The following is a 17,360-nucleotide window of genomic DNA, read 5'->3' on the forward strand; positions in this document are numbered from 1 at the left end:
TAACATTTGAGAAAAAATAGACGTCTAATGACGCTTCTTACTTTCATCTTTTAAAGTACCTTTAAAACACACTTGAAGGTGTAGACACTGTAAATTGTACTGTAAAAGGTGCAATTTTAGCTACTCGAACCTGTATAGTGTAGAGTACGTTCGACCAAGCCTAGTTCTAGCTACTTGAAACTCTAAATAAATAAGCGTGCACATTCAAGGACAAATGAATGTAAAATGACGATTTATGCTCTTTACACATGGTCTTCAAAACATAGTTATAGCTACTTAGGCATTTACCAATTGAAACTCCACATTTGAGTAAAATCGCGAGAAAAATATCGATTTTCGATCGATACCGCTTTATACTTTCTTACTTGTCCATTGCAGGAAAAACAAGTGGAAAATAACGATTTTCGCATTATACCTATGAATTGTCTCAAAAACACAGTATATCTGAAAGGAATCGCATGATAAATGTGGATTTTTTGCTTTATACCTCCCAATTGCCTCAGAAACACAGTTTTAGCTGTTATAACGTATAAAGTAGTGAAACTTTGCATTTTGAGCAAAGTGGACGTATATGTGTACCATGGTTTGAAGACGATTGGGAGGTTATTCGCCAAAATTATCATTTTACATGCGTTTTTGCGTTCGTGTGTATTTTAGTTTATTTCAAGCTTCAAGTAGCTAAAACGTTGTTTTCGAATCAGTAATGTGGGATTAAGCGAAAATCGACATTTTTCGTGCGATTTTATTCAAACGTGCTCTTTTTAGTAACTGCAGATTCAAATGTGTTTTGAAGGTAGTTTGAAAGTTGAAAGTAAGTATCGTCATTACACGTCTATTTTTGCTCAAATGTAAAGTTTTGATTCTTTACAGGTTATAACAACTAAAACTCTGTTTTAAAGACCATTGGGATGTAAAAAGCGAATATGGTCTTTTTATATTCGTAAAAAGCTGTCAAAACTGTAAATTGCATCTTTGAGTAAAATCGCATGAGAAATGTCGATTTTCCCGTCATCCTGCATAATTGCTAAAAAAACCGAGAAAAACTAAAAGTGACCATTCAAGCAAAAACGAATGTAAAATAACGAATTTTGCTTTTTACACAATGGTCTTTAAAACATAGTTATAGCTACTTTGAGCTTTAAGACTTGAAACTGCTTGTTTGAGTAAAATCGCGAGAGAAATATCGATTTTCGATTGACACCGAGCAATTTCCTCAGGAAATAATGTTTTAGCTACACTTGAAACTTCACATTAGAGGAAAAACAAACGTAACCGACGATTTTTGCTATATACTTCCAAAACATTGCTTTAGCTACCCCAAGTTAATGAAACTTAAAAGTTTACATTTAATTACCATTTTCGATTATTACCTTCGTATCGTTTCTGAGGTGTCATGTACTGGCATGAACACGTGAGTCAGTCATGAGCTGTGGCGTTGTTTGTGGGTTGAGAACACCTTTGTTATAACGTAATACAAACCTAACATGCGAGTGAGTCATGGGCTGTGGCTTAGCTACCCCAAGTTGGTAAGACTTAAAAGTTCCCATTTAATAACCATTTTCGCTTCATGCTTTCCGATTCCGTTAGAAACACACTTTCAGATACTAAAAACCTTAAAGATTTCAAACTGCACATTTAAGCAAAAACGGTCGTAAAATAATGATTTTCACTTTACACGTACCAACTGCCTCAGAAACACAATTTTTGCTACCATAGGTTAACTTCGCTTGTGATCTTGTAGTTTTATGCTCAATATTGTAGCTAAGATTAATTCCGCGCGCTTGTCGCTAGCTCTTAATGTTAAAAAAAAAAAAACAACTGGGCTCATCGTGCGGCGTCGACAAAATCTGGATCGGATCGGATCGGATCACCGACCGGATCACGGACCGGATCGCGGACCGGATCACGGATCGGATCACGGATCGGATCACGGATTGGATCACGGATCGGATCACGGATCGGATCACGGATCGTATTAAGGAAAAAAAATTCAAAATTTAAAATTCAAGATTCAAAATTCAAACTTTTGTTGAGCAAATTACACTAGATTGACTACTGTGAACAGAACGTTTTATTTAATTCAGGTGTGATATTCCTTTATTCTTTTATAATATCAGAGCAACTGGGAGCTGGTCACAGATTAATTTTTTTCAGGCTGTTGGGTTTTGATTGCGATGATCAATCATGTCTTCATATCTTTCCCCGCAGTTCAAATAAATGATATTTCGTATATTCGCTTGCATCAAAGGTAAACTGTCATAAATCAAGTCAGCATGGTAATATTAGGACGAACGTATGAATCGGAACACAAAAACTAAAAACACTAATAATATTAAACACCTGATGATTTCAAACAATTTCCCTTTCTGAGACAAGTCTAAACTTTTACAAGATGTGAGTTTGGAATACCATATTTCGTACTGGAATAAAACGAAACAGACCATTTGTATTTCAAGGAAATATAGCTGTTTTACAAAAAAATATAGGAATAACATCGATAGTGTGAACGATAACGCAACCCGAGAATAGACAACATTTTAGGAGTTATGTCACGATTTTTGAAGTCATTTCTAGGGTCGTAAAGAGTTGCCTTTATATGGAACAAAAACTTAAAATGATCGTGTTCTAGGATAGAAAGCACTTAAAAGGCAAGAACAAATCAAAACGGAATGAGGATCGTTAACGATGGCAAAGATTAACGAGGACTGCAAATGACGAACTTGAAACACTAGGCTAGTTTTTTCAAGATGCGCAAATCGTGACGTAGCCTCTTTTAAAGCAGGTCATGTCCTTACGCTTTCGTACGGAAGCTTTCTCATTAACTGTAACGCTAACTGTAACGCTCACATCTGACACGAAAAACTAGCCGAGAATTAGCTACTGATACTAACAACAATTTCCAAAACGAGAATGGAGGTCCACGCAAGCTTCAAGACAACTAACGTTCTAATATAACTACACCTGCCCGTTCATTACAATTGAAATTCGTCGTAAATCAGACGCTTATGTGGCCTTTTAAATGACCTCTTGTCATTCTCTGTAATTAACATGTCATTGCGTCAAATTCGGGATTCTTATTTTTATTTACAATATTTTAGTTTTCCACTTTTGTCTTTTATTTATTATTATCTTATAAACGATTTGATTTTTTTTTTCTTTAAAACGTTTTTTTTTTTTTTTCTGTGATCCGATCCGCGATCCGATCCGTGATCCGATCCGCGATCCGGTCCGTTATCCGATCCGTGATCCGGTCCGTCATCCGATCCGTGATCCGGTCCGGTCCGGTCCGATCCTGGTTTTGTCGACGCCGGCTCATCGTGCGGAGATTATATTCGGATGAAAAGTAAACGAGGTACATACCAATGGCCCCACATGTAGCCTCTGAGGCCATATTTTTACATATTTTCTCGAATCAAGGACCTTTACCATCACGGATAACTGACAATTTATGACGGCGATTTTGCTGTTCAAACGCGAGAGACCCGGAGTAACGCAACACTGCTTTGAGTCACGCATGCTGAGACGGGGTACTATATCTGTTGCCAATGTAAAATATCAGGTTAGAAGATAAATTGAGCTGAAGTAAGCAGTATTCTCAAGTACTGTAAAATGGAATACAACCCTGCTCATTTCCAGGTGTCACGGTTATCTTAGTATGTTACAAGCAAAATACAAATTGTGGCCAAACTTTTGCCGCGCATTTTTCACACATTGTTCATGGCGGGAGGCGAGGAGGTAGCGGGGGGAGGGGGTGGGGGGTAGTCAGCGTCGTAAGGGTCTGTTAACAAAGAGGAAGGGTAACCGTAATGCCAGAGTTATCCTAACAATGAATTCTCTAGCACTCGAAAGTTTGTTGTTTTGTATCGGCGTGCTTATGAGGCAGCCAGAATACACTAAGATGACAAACCCTAGCTGAGCGTGAATGTTACCCGTGCACCTGGGGTATATGTTGTCCTTGGAAACACTCGCAGAGGTACATCTCAGCTACCTGAAGAACTTAATTTCTATTCCATAAAACAAAATATGTTCTACACACTGACGATCAACAATTAATCACCAAAATTGTTTACATTTTGCTTGGCGCTGAAGTTTTCGATATGTTTGTTGCTACTGTCGCTAAAATATTCTTAAGTAGAATTGTTTACAGTCTTGCTTTTAAATACGTTTTAAAATCAAGAAAAAAAATGGTGTCTGGATGATAAAGAGCTTGAAATCAAAATTTGATTTTGCTTGTTAACTCGGGCTTCGATAACCCTTTTAACACAGTACCCTCCCTTCTTATAGACAGGCCTCAGTACAGTCCTTGTGGATCGTAGGGTTTGTTCATTGTTGGCAAGAACAGTTCTTTGTTGTGTCCTTTAGTAGTTCCATGTAGGGAGCTCTCCTGCGCACGAGAGGCGTACATCTAGGCCAAAGCCCCCGCATACACGCTGCACTGTTGGTGACTTGAGTATGTTCAAGGTATCACCTTTCGCCATTGAACAAAGATCGAACTGGTCATACGTAATGGCATGCTGGATCTGTCTTACTGTGGTCGCCACTTCTCTGGCGCTAGAGAAATTTGTGTCCTCTGATGCCTGGATACCTAACTCATCCATATCTTGCTGGCTAGCGGCAGGATTAAGACGCGAAAAGTAAGAAGTGATCTGCGAGGCTGTAAGGAATTCTGATGACTGGAAAAGTCGCAGACAGTCAGCACCACGAGCACGGCGCATTTCACGAGCAACGACCTCTGCATCGAGCTTTTAGCCTGTTATTTGGCCGACACAAAATTTAGCCAAAAGGTAGGACTTTTGTTTATCGCTGAACTGATAAGCTTTTTTGACAGTTCTTAGAGCCTATCCCTCCTTAGCAGCTGCAACAGGGTAATCCTGGGTAAGCGTTGAGGTTTTTAGGGTTGGTAATACGGCAACGCCGTCTTCCACGGCGGAGTTGTCACCCATTTTGGCTAGAACTATCACAGTATGTCTCTCAGGTGACCGTGTGCATTTCTCGAGGGACAAGTGCTTTTACAGCGCTGAAAGATGCGCACGCACCCATCTTGGGGACATGAATAAACAACAGCAACCTTCTTGCTCTCCTCTGAATTGACATTCTGGATTTCCTCCGTGCTGGCTTCAGGAGTTGTGGCTTTGGTCGACTTGTTGCATAAAGGTTTGCAGTCTCCGGGTTCTGAAACATGATGAGAACACATGCACATTATATATCAATCCAGGACGAACATAATGGTATAGAGAACTGCTCTCCGGCAAAATCTACGTATACTAGGAGGGATAGTCAAAGAAACAGCGACAAACAAGTCTAAGACAGAGTTTATTTCCGACAGGCAACTACACAGAGGTCGGTCACAGCTTGAGACCTGCATATTGCGTGACGGCCGTTCGTTCGTATGTTGATTTTCATCGCTGCACTATCGGAGGTTTAGAAAGCGCCGTTCTTGTTTAAAATAACGTGCATTTCAAGGGTTATCGATTGGCACCAAGCGCATGTTCATACAAAGATCTTTGGCCCGTGAATTCGGTTTTCTATGTTGTTATAACTGCGGATTCGGATCAGACAGTCTGTTTCATGAATTGCGACTATTTTCAGAGATGTATTGTGGTTATATCAAGCTAAAGAACGCTTTAATTGATCGAGACAAAGCTTTGTAAGAAGATAAATAGGTTTTGAGCAGAATTGTGGATGATTTCACTTGCATCAGTTTTACGCTTTCAGTGTTTTGGGTACCCAAAACACTAGACATTTGTGACAGCGTTCAGGGTAGTTCGGGGGCAGGGATGGGGAATTTTGTTGAATGACGATATTTTGAATGTCCGGGAACTTTGAAAACCTTTGTCATAAAAGAAGGTATGTTATTAAATTACTATGCATGATAGAAGTTGAATTATTATTGTTTTTGAATAAAAATAATTGTGGGTAAAGTTGAACAAATATTGTTTAAATAAAATGATTTTGGTAGAACCTGAATAATTATTTTTGTTGAATGAAAATCATTTGGATTGAAGATGAACAAATATTGTTATTGAATAAAAAAAGAATTTTGGTTGAAATTGAAAGAAAATGCGTATTGTTGAATATAAATATAAAATGTTGAAGGTAAATATATGTTGTTGAACATAAATATAAGTTGTTGAATATGAAGGTACAAGTTGTTGAATTTTGCAACATTTGGCCAACGATAAAGCGTGGCGTGGTTGTTAGGATACACAGCTTCGTCTCGGTCGTCTTCCGTGTGAAACGGCGCCTTAGCTGTGGCTTCGAAAATGGCAGCCAGCGTAGAATTTAGGTTTTCGCACTGCTCGGATACGTTTTCGTGTCTGTGATCGCATTGCTGCCGAAATTCTGGGTTGGCGCAATCGCTAAGGGCAAACACACTGCAGTGACTGGCTACCTCGAAGTTGGTGCTGATGTGAACCGGTCAAGGAATGCATGTGGGCACTACCAGTTCAAAAATAACATAAATGACACCACTCACCAACTCTCGCCAACAGCAACTTCATCTCTGTATTGATACGCTCATCCCCGCTTAGTTTGAAGCTTGCCAAATGACTGCTGACATAGCTTGTGCAGTCCTTTAGACTAACGCACTCGAGGTGTCGTGGATAGTCGCTCGATTTCCCGTAAGTACTCGACCTACCTTGTAGCGTAATGTAGCAAAGGAAAATTGCCATATGAAAAATAAAAACACTTAAGAGTAGAAAATGGCACAGTTAAGCCAACAGCAGGACTGGTCCACTTCAATGTAGCCAATAATTTTACCGCACCTTGGTGTGCGCGTGACTTGGCTGTTGTGTTACTTCGTAAATAAACTTCCAGGAAGATTTCAAACACATCTGGTTCTTACAACGGATGCTTTTATGTTAGCTGAAAGCTGGAGCGATAGGAAATAGATTCGAAAACGGGTTTTGGTGCGTATTTTGTGTTTATTTTAGAAATATATTTATATGATTGTGCGTGATTTGCGTGGGATCGGGAAGTTGTAGGTGAAAGGTGAAATCATATTTCACAGACTCCGTTCGAAATATGTGAGAGAAGAAATGGTAGGAATTCCCCGGTTAGTGCTTCAAACCACTTTTTTACGCTAACAAAAGGGCGAATCCCTCTAAGGAAACAATAAAAGGGGCCTGGATATACCCTCAAGGCCCTGGGACGTAGATTTCGTGGTCCCATGATGCTTCCGTGTCTTTTTTCCTTGTGCTTCAAACCATGCGGTAAGTATTTTGCTTTTGTCCTGATTTTTTTACAAAATCTAACCGTTTTTAAGCTATACCTCTGTGTTTTTATACAGGAGGTTTCTTTTAGACGATATTTGTCACTTTTGAGGATATTTAAAATCGCTGAGCATGTCCCATAGAAGACAAAAGTCCCGTAAAAGGTCTCGCTCTCGGTCGCCATCTTCCCGCCAAAACTCTGTTTTGTCGCCTGACCTACATTACGAAGCGGCGTCCCCGCCGAAACGACGCAAGGACGAAAACAACTCCCTTCAGAAGATTCTTCAGTCGATTGAACGTCTTTTCAACCGAAGAGACTCGTTTGAGTCCCGAGCAAATCAGGTAGAAACTATTGCAGATATTGATAATGATGCTTTGTCGATTATGGCTGGTGAAACGTCAGGCTTAGAGATTAGCGAATCTTTGGTGACCGAAGCGTCTTTTAAGACTGCTACTACGCCCGTTGGTGCACTCGTAGAGCCTATTAAGGCACCCGTAGCGCCTACTAAGGCACCAACAGAGTCTAGTAAGACATCTGACGAAGCTGAAAACTCACTGAAATCTAGTGATGATCATGAGCTGTGCGACCCAGTTGCTAAGTCAACCTCCTGGAAACCATCAGCTTCTTTCTCCAAGTTTCTGGATACTAATTTTCGGAGAAAATCATCTTTTATCTTACCCGCAATCTCTTGTTATTATGGATGACTGGGCAACTCCTGAAGTGGATGCACTCTCTGCTCCAAAACTTCATCAACAGTTTAAAGTGAAAAAGTCTGTACAAGAAAGGGATAAGAACATGTTTAATGTTCAGTGTGCTTTCTTAATTGCCACGGGCCCACTTTGTGGCCTTCGTGATTGTATTGAAAATGATTCAGCTCCATCTTATGAGGAAATTAAAGTAGCTTTTGAAAAAGCTCTTTGCCTTTTAAGCTCAGCCAATGATCAACTGTCTATCCTGAGACGACAGAGAATTCCTCGCAGCCATAAACCGTTCGAGGAAAAACCTCGCGGAACTACCTCAGGCTAGTGCAAAATCACGGCTATTTGGAGATAATTTCCCTCCTTGGCCTCAAAACAGGCCAAGTTGTCAAGGGGTCTCACGAAAAGTTTGGCACAGACTACAGGGAAATCCTTCTCTAGACGTAGTAATAGTACCCAGTCTCAAAGCAGACATCGAGGAGACACCTTTAACAAGTATCAATCCACTGGGTATTCAAACCCTTCTAAATCTCAGTCAAATTACCGAGGGCCTCGTTCAAAAAAGGGGCTTTTTTCGTCTCCCTCCCCAGAAGGGACATCAGTCAGACTCTCAGAGTGCATAGTGTCTTGAAGAACCCTTACATCGGACCCACCGATTCTCTCAATTGTTTGAGGTTGCAAAATAAGTTTCCTCAAAACTCCTATTCAAAAATCTCCAGAATTTATCCAAACATCGGGTCAGGAGGCAGTTTTAATATCCCAGAAAGTGAACAAGTTATTGCAAAAAGGGGCCATACATAAGACCCCTTTTACCAGAGTATTCAAAAAGGGGGGATCTTTGCGTCCGTTGATAGACATACGTTGTTTGAACAATTTCATTGTAAACGAGCATTTCCAGAAGGAAACCTCAGTTGCTTAATGAAGTTGCTTTTCCCAGAGATTTTATGACAAATATATATTGAAAAGATGCTTACCTTTGAGGCGCGGTGGCCTCATGGTTAGTGCGCTCGTCTCCGGATCGAGCGGTCCGGGTTCGAGCCCTGGCCGGGGACATTGTGTTGTGTTCTTGGGCAAGACACTTTACTCTCACAGTGCCTCTCTCCACCCAGGTGTATAAATGGGTACCGGCGAACTTAATGCTGGGGGTAACCCTGCGATGGACTAGCATCCCATCCAGGGGGGAGTAGAAATACTCCTAGTCGCTTCATGCTACAGAAACCGGGATAAGCTCCGACCTGATGGGCCACTTGGCTCGTATGCAGACTTTACCTACCTTTGCCTACCTTTCGGTGCCTGTTCACGAGTAATCCCGAAAGTTCCTTCCCTTCTTTTGGAAGGGAACATGTTACCAGTTCAAAGCTCTTCCATTCGGCCTGTGTTCAGCCCCCAGAATTTTTACGAAAGTTCTAAAACCTGTTGGCGCATTCCTGAGGAGGAAGGCCATTCGAGTCGTTATTTACCTGGACGACTTTCTTCTTTTGTCTGCAACAATGGAGGAAGCTGTGAAAAATACTCAGCTGGTAGTGACTCTCCTCCAGTCCCTACGTTTTACAATAAACCTCAAGAGATCATTACTTATTCCAACACAAGTGATAACCATCCTGGGTTTCCAATCGACTCAATGTGCATGATAATATCACTCCCGGCAGAAAAGGCCAACAAAATTCTACACTGTTGTCGTAGTCTGCTCGTGTCTCAAAGTATCGAATTGCGAAACCTAGCAAGTTTAATAGGCCTATTAGAGTCCTCGAGACCAGCCATCTGGCGAGCTCCGTTACACTTTCGTCACTTGAAGTCAGATCCGAGAAGGGGCCTACAAATGAAGCAGGAGACTGACGACGCTTTGATTGCCCTGTCACCGAATGTCAGAGTAGAACTTGCATGGTGGTTGAAACACACCCTTAATGGAAACGGCAGTCTCGTGCACCTTCCTCCGCCAGATATGATCACAACTGACGCATCCAAGAAAGGTTGAGGTGCAGTTCATCAATCCCTTCAAACCAATGGCAGATGGTCACAAAAAAAAGTCTCTCCAACACATCAATTATCTAGAGTTAAAGGCGTCCTTTTTTGGCGATACCGAAAAACCTTTCTCAAAGGGAAGTCTCACGTAACCGTATCTCTCCAGCTAGACAACACGACCGCTACCGCTTACATCAACAATAAAGCGGATACATGTTCCCCCAGCTTATGACTCTGGCCTTAGAGATGTGGGATTGGTGCCAGGAACGAGAAATCCTTGTGATAGCTTCTCACATCCCAGGGAGAGACAACGTCTCAGCGGACAAGGAGTCCAGAAAAATTCAAGGACATGAGCGAGTGGAAGTTGGTCCCAAAAATTATTCAGCCTTTTCTGCTGAATTGTCAGACGGATCTGCTTGCGAGTCATCTAACTAACCAACTCGCAGATTACATCAGTTGGAGACCCAACCTGGGAGCCATCCACACAGACACCTTTGCGATAAACTGGGCTCGTCTATGGAGCCACGCCTCCCTCCCCCATCCTTCAATCTGATATCCAAAATCCTGAAGAAGGTAACAATCGACGAAACGATTTAATTCTCGTTGCTCCAGTTTGGCAAGCTCAGCCCTGGTGGCCGGTTCTGTTGAGACTTCTAATATCTCAGCCAGTGGTGCTACCGAACGGTCCAACCCTCTTAACGGACCCGACCGACCTGAATTGAGTTTATCCAATGTATCCTCGCCTTCACTTGGCCGTGTTTCGCATCTCTATCAACGCTTCCAAGCTGAGGGCATTCCAACAAACGTTGCTGATCTACTCATCGCAGCTACTCGTACCTCCACCTCGTCGTATCTCTGGACGGCATCATCTATGACATTCTAATTTTCTTAACCGAACTCTTTAACGAAGGCTTAGCATACCGATCACTTAACGCCCTTCGTTCTGCTATTTCGTCAACTCATCCAAAGATAGATGGTTGTTTCAGTGGGTCAGCATCCTTACGTTACTAGGTTCCTTAAAGGAGCTCTCAATAAACGTCCTTCAAAGCCCAGGTATTCCCATACCTGGAATGTTGCTGTTATGATTAAATACATGATTTCTTTGGGGGAAAAACAGCACCCTATCACTTAAAGCTATCTCAATGAAGTTAGTCACCCTGTTTGCATTAACCTGTCCTGAACGGATTTCCGCCTTGGCTTCCCTGGGTTCTCTCAGACATTGCAGCGTCCTTCCAGAAGGGGTGTCTTTCAAACTCACCGTCCCTAGAAAATCTGGCAGTGCAGATAAACCAGCGGAAGCATTTTTTGTTTTGCCCGTTTGACCAAAACCTAACCTACTGTTACAAGCTTCAAGCAACGACGTACCGTTAGTGTGCTATGAAGTGATCTAAAGCCGGATTGACAGTTGGCCAAGAGATCGTCATCATTGAGATACTTGCAAAATTGGTCATAAATTATTCTTTCGAACACCTTAGCGACAGCAGGAATAATCGAAATTGGCCGGTAGTTGTTAACGTCTTGTCTTTTGCCCTTTTTGATAATTGGCGTCAATTAAGCTAGCTTCCGTTCAGTTGGAACAATACCAGAGGAAATCGACTGATTAAACAAGAATGTCAGGGATGGTGCCAGAACACCCCGGCTATTCTAAGCATCTTGGTTGGCAAATTATCCAATCCAGTCGCTTTTTTAGTTTCTAGTTTTTCAAGTAGTTTTGGGACTTTATTGGAGCTACAACTTTTAAAAGAGAAAGTCGTGTTTGTTGAGAGATAAGATAACTTTCTGGAACAGTATCAGCAGGCGATATGTCTCTTGCCAATTCATGTCCAATGCCGGCTTGCGAAATGGCAGTTCGAGGCTTCCCCCACTTCAGATGCAGTGGTAGTATCAACAATAACTTTTCTTCATGGGTTGACGAGAGCTAGTACTTGCGTGTAAGCAAGTATTTGCGTTTGGCATATTCAATTGTTAACTTCATTTTTCGCTACTTTGAAATCAGCCTAGCAAGACTGATCTTTAGTTCGTTTCGCCTTCTTTTTCAGGAAGTCCCTTTCACGCATTTTACGTATTAACCCGTACGTAATCCACGGGGACTTCTTGTTCCCAATTCATTTCGATTTCATAGAGCATGTTTATTGATACAGGTCAGAAACTGACTCTTCCCAACCTCCAACATTTCATTGGGGTCAGAGAATAGACTAATGGCATCCCATTGTCTTAATTCAAGGTCCACTACAAAGTGTCGAAACCGCGCATTTGAGCGACATCGGACATGAAGTGTAACTTTTTGATTTCTACCTCACAACTGTCTCAGAAACACAGTTACAGCCGCCACAAGTTCTAAACAGTTGAAACCATACATTCGAGCAAATTCGGACATGAAATGCCGATTTTCGCTTTATACCTTCCAATTGCCTAAAGAAACACAGTTACGGCTATCAAAGTAGGTGTGAGTTAAAAAAAAACCTATTTTGTTCAAAAATGCATCGTTTAGAGAACAACTACTACAACTTTTAAAAAGTTGAAATTGCACACTTCGGCAGAATCGCACATGAAATGTCAATTTTCACTCTATTCCTTTCAATTGCCTCAGAAACACAATATTTCCTTTTCTTCGCGGCTTGCTTACTTCTTGCGTCATATTTGTATCTTAATGCAGTAGGAGGAAACAAGAGTTCTGCTCATACTCAAAGTATGTGAGTCAGAAATATTCCTGTAAATCACACATCGAGTAACTTAACTGTGTATGTAGTAAATGTAATTTTAAACATGTGGTCAATTCATGAGTTTGGATCGTCATAGAGGCTTTGATTTTACACAAGAGGACAACAACATAAATTACTGTAAGAACAAGGTAATCAGAATATCACACATCAATTTATTATAATATCCTAACCTTATAATTATGAAATAAGGTAATATTTGGTATTGTCACAATCAATCCCTTTAGTTTCTACACTAAAACGCATATTCTAAGGCTTCTTTGGAAAAATCAGCATACAATAACCACAGCAACTGTCAATATTGAAAGGTAGACCAATACTCAAAAATTTCGCTAGATTGCTAATCAATAGACAACAAAGACCCAATAGATTTTCCGTGGTCGTCCCTAGTTTTCTTACGTTTCGGCAACAACTCATTACCAAACGTTTCCGTTTGAATATCTGAGGAAATGGAAATTTTCCGAGCAATTTATGAAACCATTCTTATCCTCCAAGATTGTCTTCTGTGAGACAGGCTCCAGAGGAAAGTATGTCCACAGTAAAACCATGAACGGATCGGCCTATTCGTTCCAAGGCAAGACTAACGGTAAAACAGTTCAATTTTACTACTTTGTTTGCATTGCTAAATGCAATTCCTTCTAAACCCATTTAACTAAGTAATACTTGAACACTTTCAGCTGCAACTTGAACGGCAAAAGCAATTTCGACCGATTCTGAATTGGCCCTAAATATTCAGCTTCTCTTATTCATCACTGTCTGAGTCAACTGTCGTGTTGGCCTTCCTTCTCCGCTTAGCGTTGGAAGGTTTCACTGTCTGCTCCTCTTCCTGTTGATGGGAATCAAAAGATTGTACACACCAAAAATAAATAGCATTAAAAATCAGTACAACTTTTACATTTAAACTTCACAGAATATGCATAAAGGCTATTTCTACGCGTCCACTCTTGCTTCAACATTTCAACAAGTCATCTGCAATCCCCGGCGGGGGAGGTGGGCTACTCCCCAAAGTTTTTGGTGGTGGTGTGCGGCACAAACCTTGAAACCTGTGCCCTATAATTCAGAACCCAATTTCAGACCTCTAAAATTAGTACACGGTTCTACTATGACTGCAGGTAACCAGAAATGGCTTCCATTTGCGGCGTAAACATTTGAGACGGGCTACAGATTTGCCAATGCTGATGCAGAAAAAATTAGTTCCTTGAAATCAAAATACCCAGTGTCAAGCCAGAGTGAAAAACAAAGAGTAAAACAAAGGTAAGCAAAGAGATAGGATATTGCGTGGCCCACCTCTTCACTCTCTGAAGATGAAGACGCTGCTCTGTTAGCAGCAAGTATTGACGCTCGAGTAGTTCTTTTCCTCGAGTCCTTCTCGTCACACATTGAAAACAATAGCTTAAACCTAAGACCAGAATAACAAGTAAAATGCCGATTCCTATTATTCTGTAAATTGTTTATAATGATCAATGACATATTTTGTGTTGTTACCTATTTGGCTATTTTCGAATTAGTATACGTAATCATATGAATGCAAGTGTAATTATTAATTTACACTACGAGTGATATTTGAAAATTATCTCAAAATTGCAATTTGAAATAATTTTTTCAAGTATCACGAACGCGCGTGCATTAATTTGCACTGAAGAGTAAATTAAAATTAACGTAAAATTGGCCTGCTCTCAGCCAATCACAAGGAAGTAATTTTCTCAGTAATATAATAAGTTAATTAATCAATTAATTGATCGTTTTATTTATTTAATATCATTAACTCACCACTCTATGCCTTTTGCTGGTTAGTAATAGTAACTGGACCGAGTGGAGCACAATTCAGGGAGTAATCGGGCTAGTAATTTCAAAATCAGACGACCACAAAGCGCAAGGCCGATTTGAAATTACCAGCACGACTACTTCCTGAATTGTACTCCACTCGGTCCAGTTACCACTTAATCGCATCTATAACAAATTTAGAAATTAACAAAAAATTCTTTGGAGAACATCTTTTGAACGAAAACGACAGTACCGCTTTCCATAAGTTTTAAAAACTGTACGAGGTATATTAAGGAAGCCATTACAGCGCGCATAATTGACATGCGAAACACGTGAGTATCCAATCACAATTACCTAATTACAAAAAGTTCAAAATTGGATACCTGTAATTGAGTACCCACGTGATCGCGCGCCGATTATGTGAAAAAACTGGCGCCAGAACCAATTACGATGGAGAATTTTGTTATAGACACGATTATTCTGTTAGTCATGCGGTACTAGGTGGTCTCCTAAGTTTTTCTGCTGTCAAGCAAGTTGATCCGGAAACATACGTAACTATTTTAAATTAGTCTGTAAGGGCCTCCGCAGACTAGACATTTGGTTGTCAACAATTATTTTTTATCGACAACAAAAACATAGCGTGTGAGATCAATTGTCGACATCTAAACACTAACGTTTTTTATGGACAACTACTGGTAGGCAGTTTCCCTTTTCGAAAAGGGAAACTGCTTTAGTTGACGGTTTTGTGGACGGGGTTGGGTGGACAATTTATGTCTGTCAGACCAATCAGATTAAAGCTACTATAAAAAACCGATCCAATTGCCGCTTGCAACAGCTCGGATGTGCCGATACTTGCTGACGTCAAGTAAACATTGCTTCGGCAATATGGTCGATAAACTACAGTATCATTTGGCGTTGTTTTACACCGGACTATGATGACGGGAATTGGAAGTACGAACCTAAATATTTTATTATTTTTTTTTGAGAAAAGGTGTTTTCGAATGAGCCTTTATGCTCTGGAAATACCAACAGAAATTACCGAAAGCAGCGAAAACGTTACCTTGAGGTCGATATGGCGATACTGACAAGTCACTAGTTTCTCTCCGGATTCTCACCGAGTCGTTCCGCGCTTTTTCACGCCGGATTATGATCAAGTCAACTGAAAGTATGATCTGATATCTTATTGGAGGATAGGAGTTTTCAAATATGGATTTATACTGTAGAAATACAAACAGACATCATTAAAGTCAGCAAAAACGTCGCCTCGAGGTGGAACTAGCCAGCGATGTCATTTTTCGAAGTTAAAGTAAAGTAAAAGGAAAACTTTATTTAAACAGGGTAGCCCGTTCAGCTCAAAGACTGGTATCCATAGTGGCCCTGTATGAATAACATCAGATTAAAATACAAAGTTATGTACAAAGATTAAAACTTTATACCATACGTTAACCACTAAAACAACGTTAAAAATCTAATTATAATACTAAAATACTACAAGAAACCACTAAGAACTATTACGATAATAAAAACCCTTTTAAAAGGCAGCAGAAAGTCTGTATTTCTTCGGCTTTCGTTATGTCGGTGGGCAGGCCATTGAAAATTTTCGCTCCGCTAAAAAGAAACGTGTTATTCCCAAAATTTGATTTCACCCTAGGTAACAATAACCTATAAATTTAGACAGAGAAAAACAAGCTTGGCCTGATGATAAGAGCGCCTCTTGGAAAGACTCGACCAACGTAAATGACTCATTACTTCAAAGGAGCATGTACAACATGTAATTCACTGATACCCTCATCCCCCAATACAATATGGCGTAGGTGCTGTGATCAGCGTAGTCATAGGAGTAGGAAAATCAACATTGCTTGGGAGGAAGGGGGAATTTTTCTAAGACGGTCAAAAACCAAAAAATTGCCTGTTAGAGAATGGGACGGTATGTTTTCAAAACAGATTGCACGATTAACTGAGGTAAACTTACGTTTCTCATAATGTTTCTTTTTCTGTAACTCTTATTTTCTCACCAAAACGGCTCTCAGGCTTTGGGAAGGGTTATGCGACAAGGAAACTTCCCAAAATCTATAGATTTCGTGTCGTCTTATAAAATTTATACTTTCTTTCAGAGTTCTAGTTGTTTCACCATTAAAAGCGTGTTCTCGTTTTGGATGGCTTTTACAATCGATATTAATTTGAAGTGGTTTCTTTGAACGTCAAAACTGAAGAAATTATGATCAATCTGATTAATGCTGGCAACAGAATAAGACCATGCTATTGCATTAAATCAGTTCTTGTCAAAAATGATTCCAGAAAATTTACCCAGTAATCTGCTTTTACTGTTAGCTACTTTTTGGTGGGAACAGCTCCATGGAAGTTCTTATAAACAAAGCTACTGATCGAACACTGATAAAACCACGCTTGACATTACACTTCTTAAGGTGAAACAAATTCTTTTTTTTTGCTATACATCGTAACCAAACAGACCTGCTGAATTAACCTAATCACAAGTGTTAAGAGTACACTGAATGCTGCTTCTTCCAGAGGCTTCTAATTCACAAAAAAATAACTCACGCACGCCTTTCGTACCTATTTTTCCAGTGTGGGGAATCATTGGTGTAGTAGACGACAACTATAGAAACTGCTTTGCCAGCAGACAGTGGTTTGAGCATTCGTGGTTTGAGTATTTATAGTGAACGTTAGTTCCCAAGTAGCCTCTTACGGGCTTACAGGCTTTTAGTTGGTTGGGGCGCAGCGAAAAAAAAAAAAACAAAAACGGCGGAGCGAAATAAGGAGAGAGGGGTGCGAGGAGCGAACGAACGCCTGTGGGCAAACTTTATGACAAAAAGTCGTTCTGGTATGCCAGGATCTGGTATACCCTATGATTGGTCAATCTTGACAGGTTTAGTCAACGCTCGAGCGCTATTGACGTAAATGAGAAAAGCTAATTGATTGAATCAAAAGATTTGCCTCCTGGAGAGTCCCTTTCTAGCCTGTGTAAGCAAAACAAATACGAAAA

At 40.4% G+C, this 17,360-nt stretch overlaps 1 protein-coding gene and 2 pseudogenes across 4 annotated transcripts in view; 2 read left to right on the forward strand and 1 right to left on the reverse strand.

Moving 5' to 3' along the window:
• Nucleotides 1–7,323: 7,323 nt before the first annotated feature.
• Nucleotides 7,324–8,533, forward strand: LOC149108160 (uncharacterized; annotated as a pseudogene).
• A 1,196-nt stretch (nucleotides 8,534–9,729) lies between these two features.
• Nucleotides 9,730–10,594, forward strand: LOC149108161 (uncharacterized; annotated as a pseudogene).
• Nucleotides 10,595–12,727: 2,133 nt separating this feature from the next.
• Nucleotides 12,728–17,360, reverse strand: part of LOC110048177 (integrator complex subunit 3-like) — a 317,013-nt gene continuing 312,380 nt past the window's right edge. For all 4 annotated transcript variants that reach the window (XM_089296027.1, XM_089296026.1, XM_089296025.1 and 1 more), the window contains 2 exons: nucleotides 13,880–13,991; nucleotides 12,728–13,418 (listed from right to left, as the gene is read on the reverse strand). In XM_089296027.1, coding sequence (XP_089152153.1) covers nucleotides 13,335–13,418; nucleotides 13,880–13,991 — 196 coding nt within the window. In that variant the 3' untranslated portion in view covers nucleotides 12,728–13,334. The remainder of the gene's footprint in view (nucleotides 13,419–13,879; nucleotides 13,992–17,360) is intronic.

The sequence above is a fragment of the Orbicella faveolata genome, unplaced genomic scaffold, assembly GCF_042242905.1.
Source record: "Orbicella faveolata isolate gen_17 unplaced genomic scaffold, um_ofav_v1 contig_26, whole genome shotgun sequence".
Taxonomy (NCBI): Eukaryota; Metazoa; Cnidaria; class Anthozoa; order Scleractinia; family Merulinidae; genus Orbicella; species Orbicella faveolata.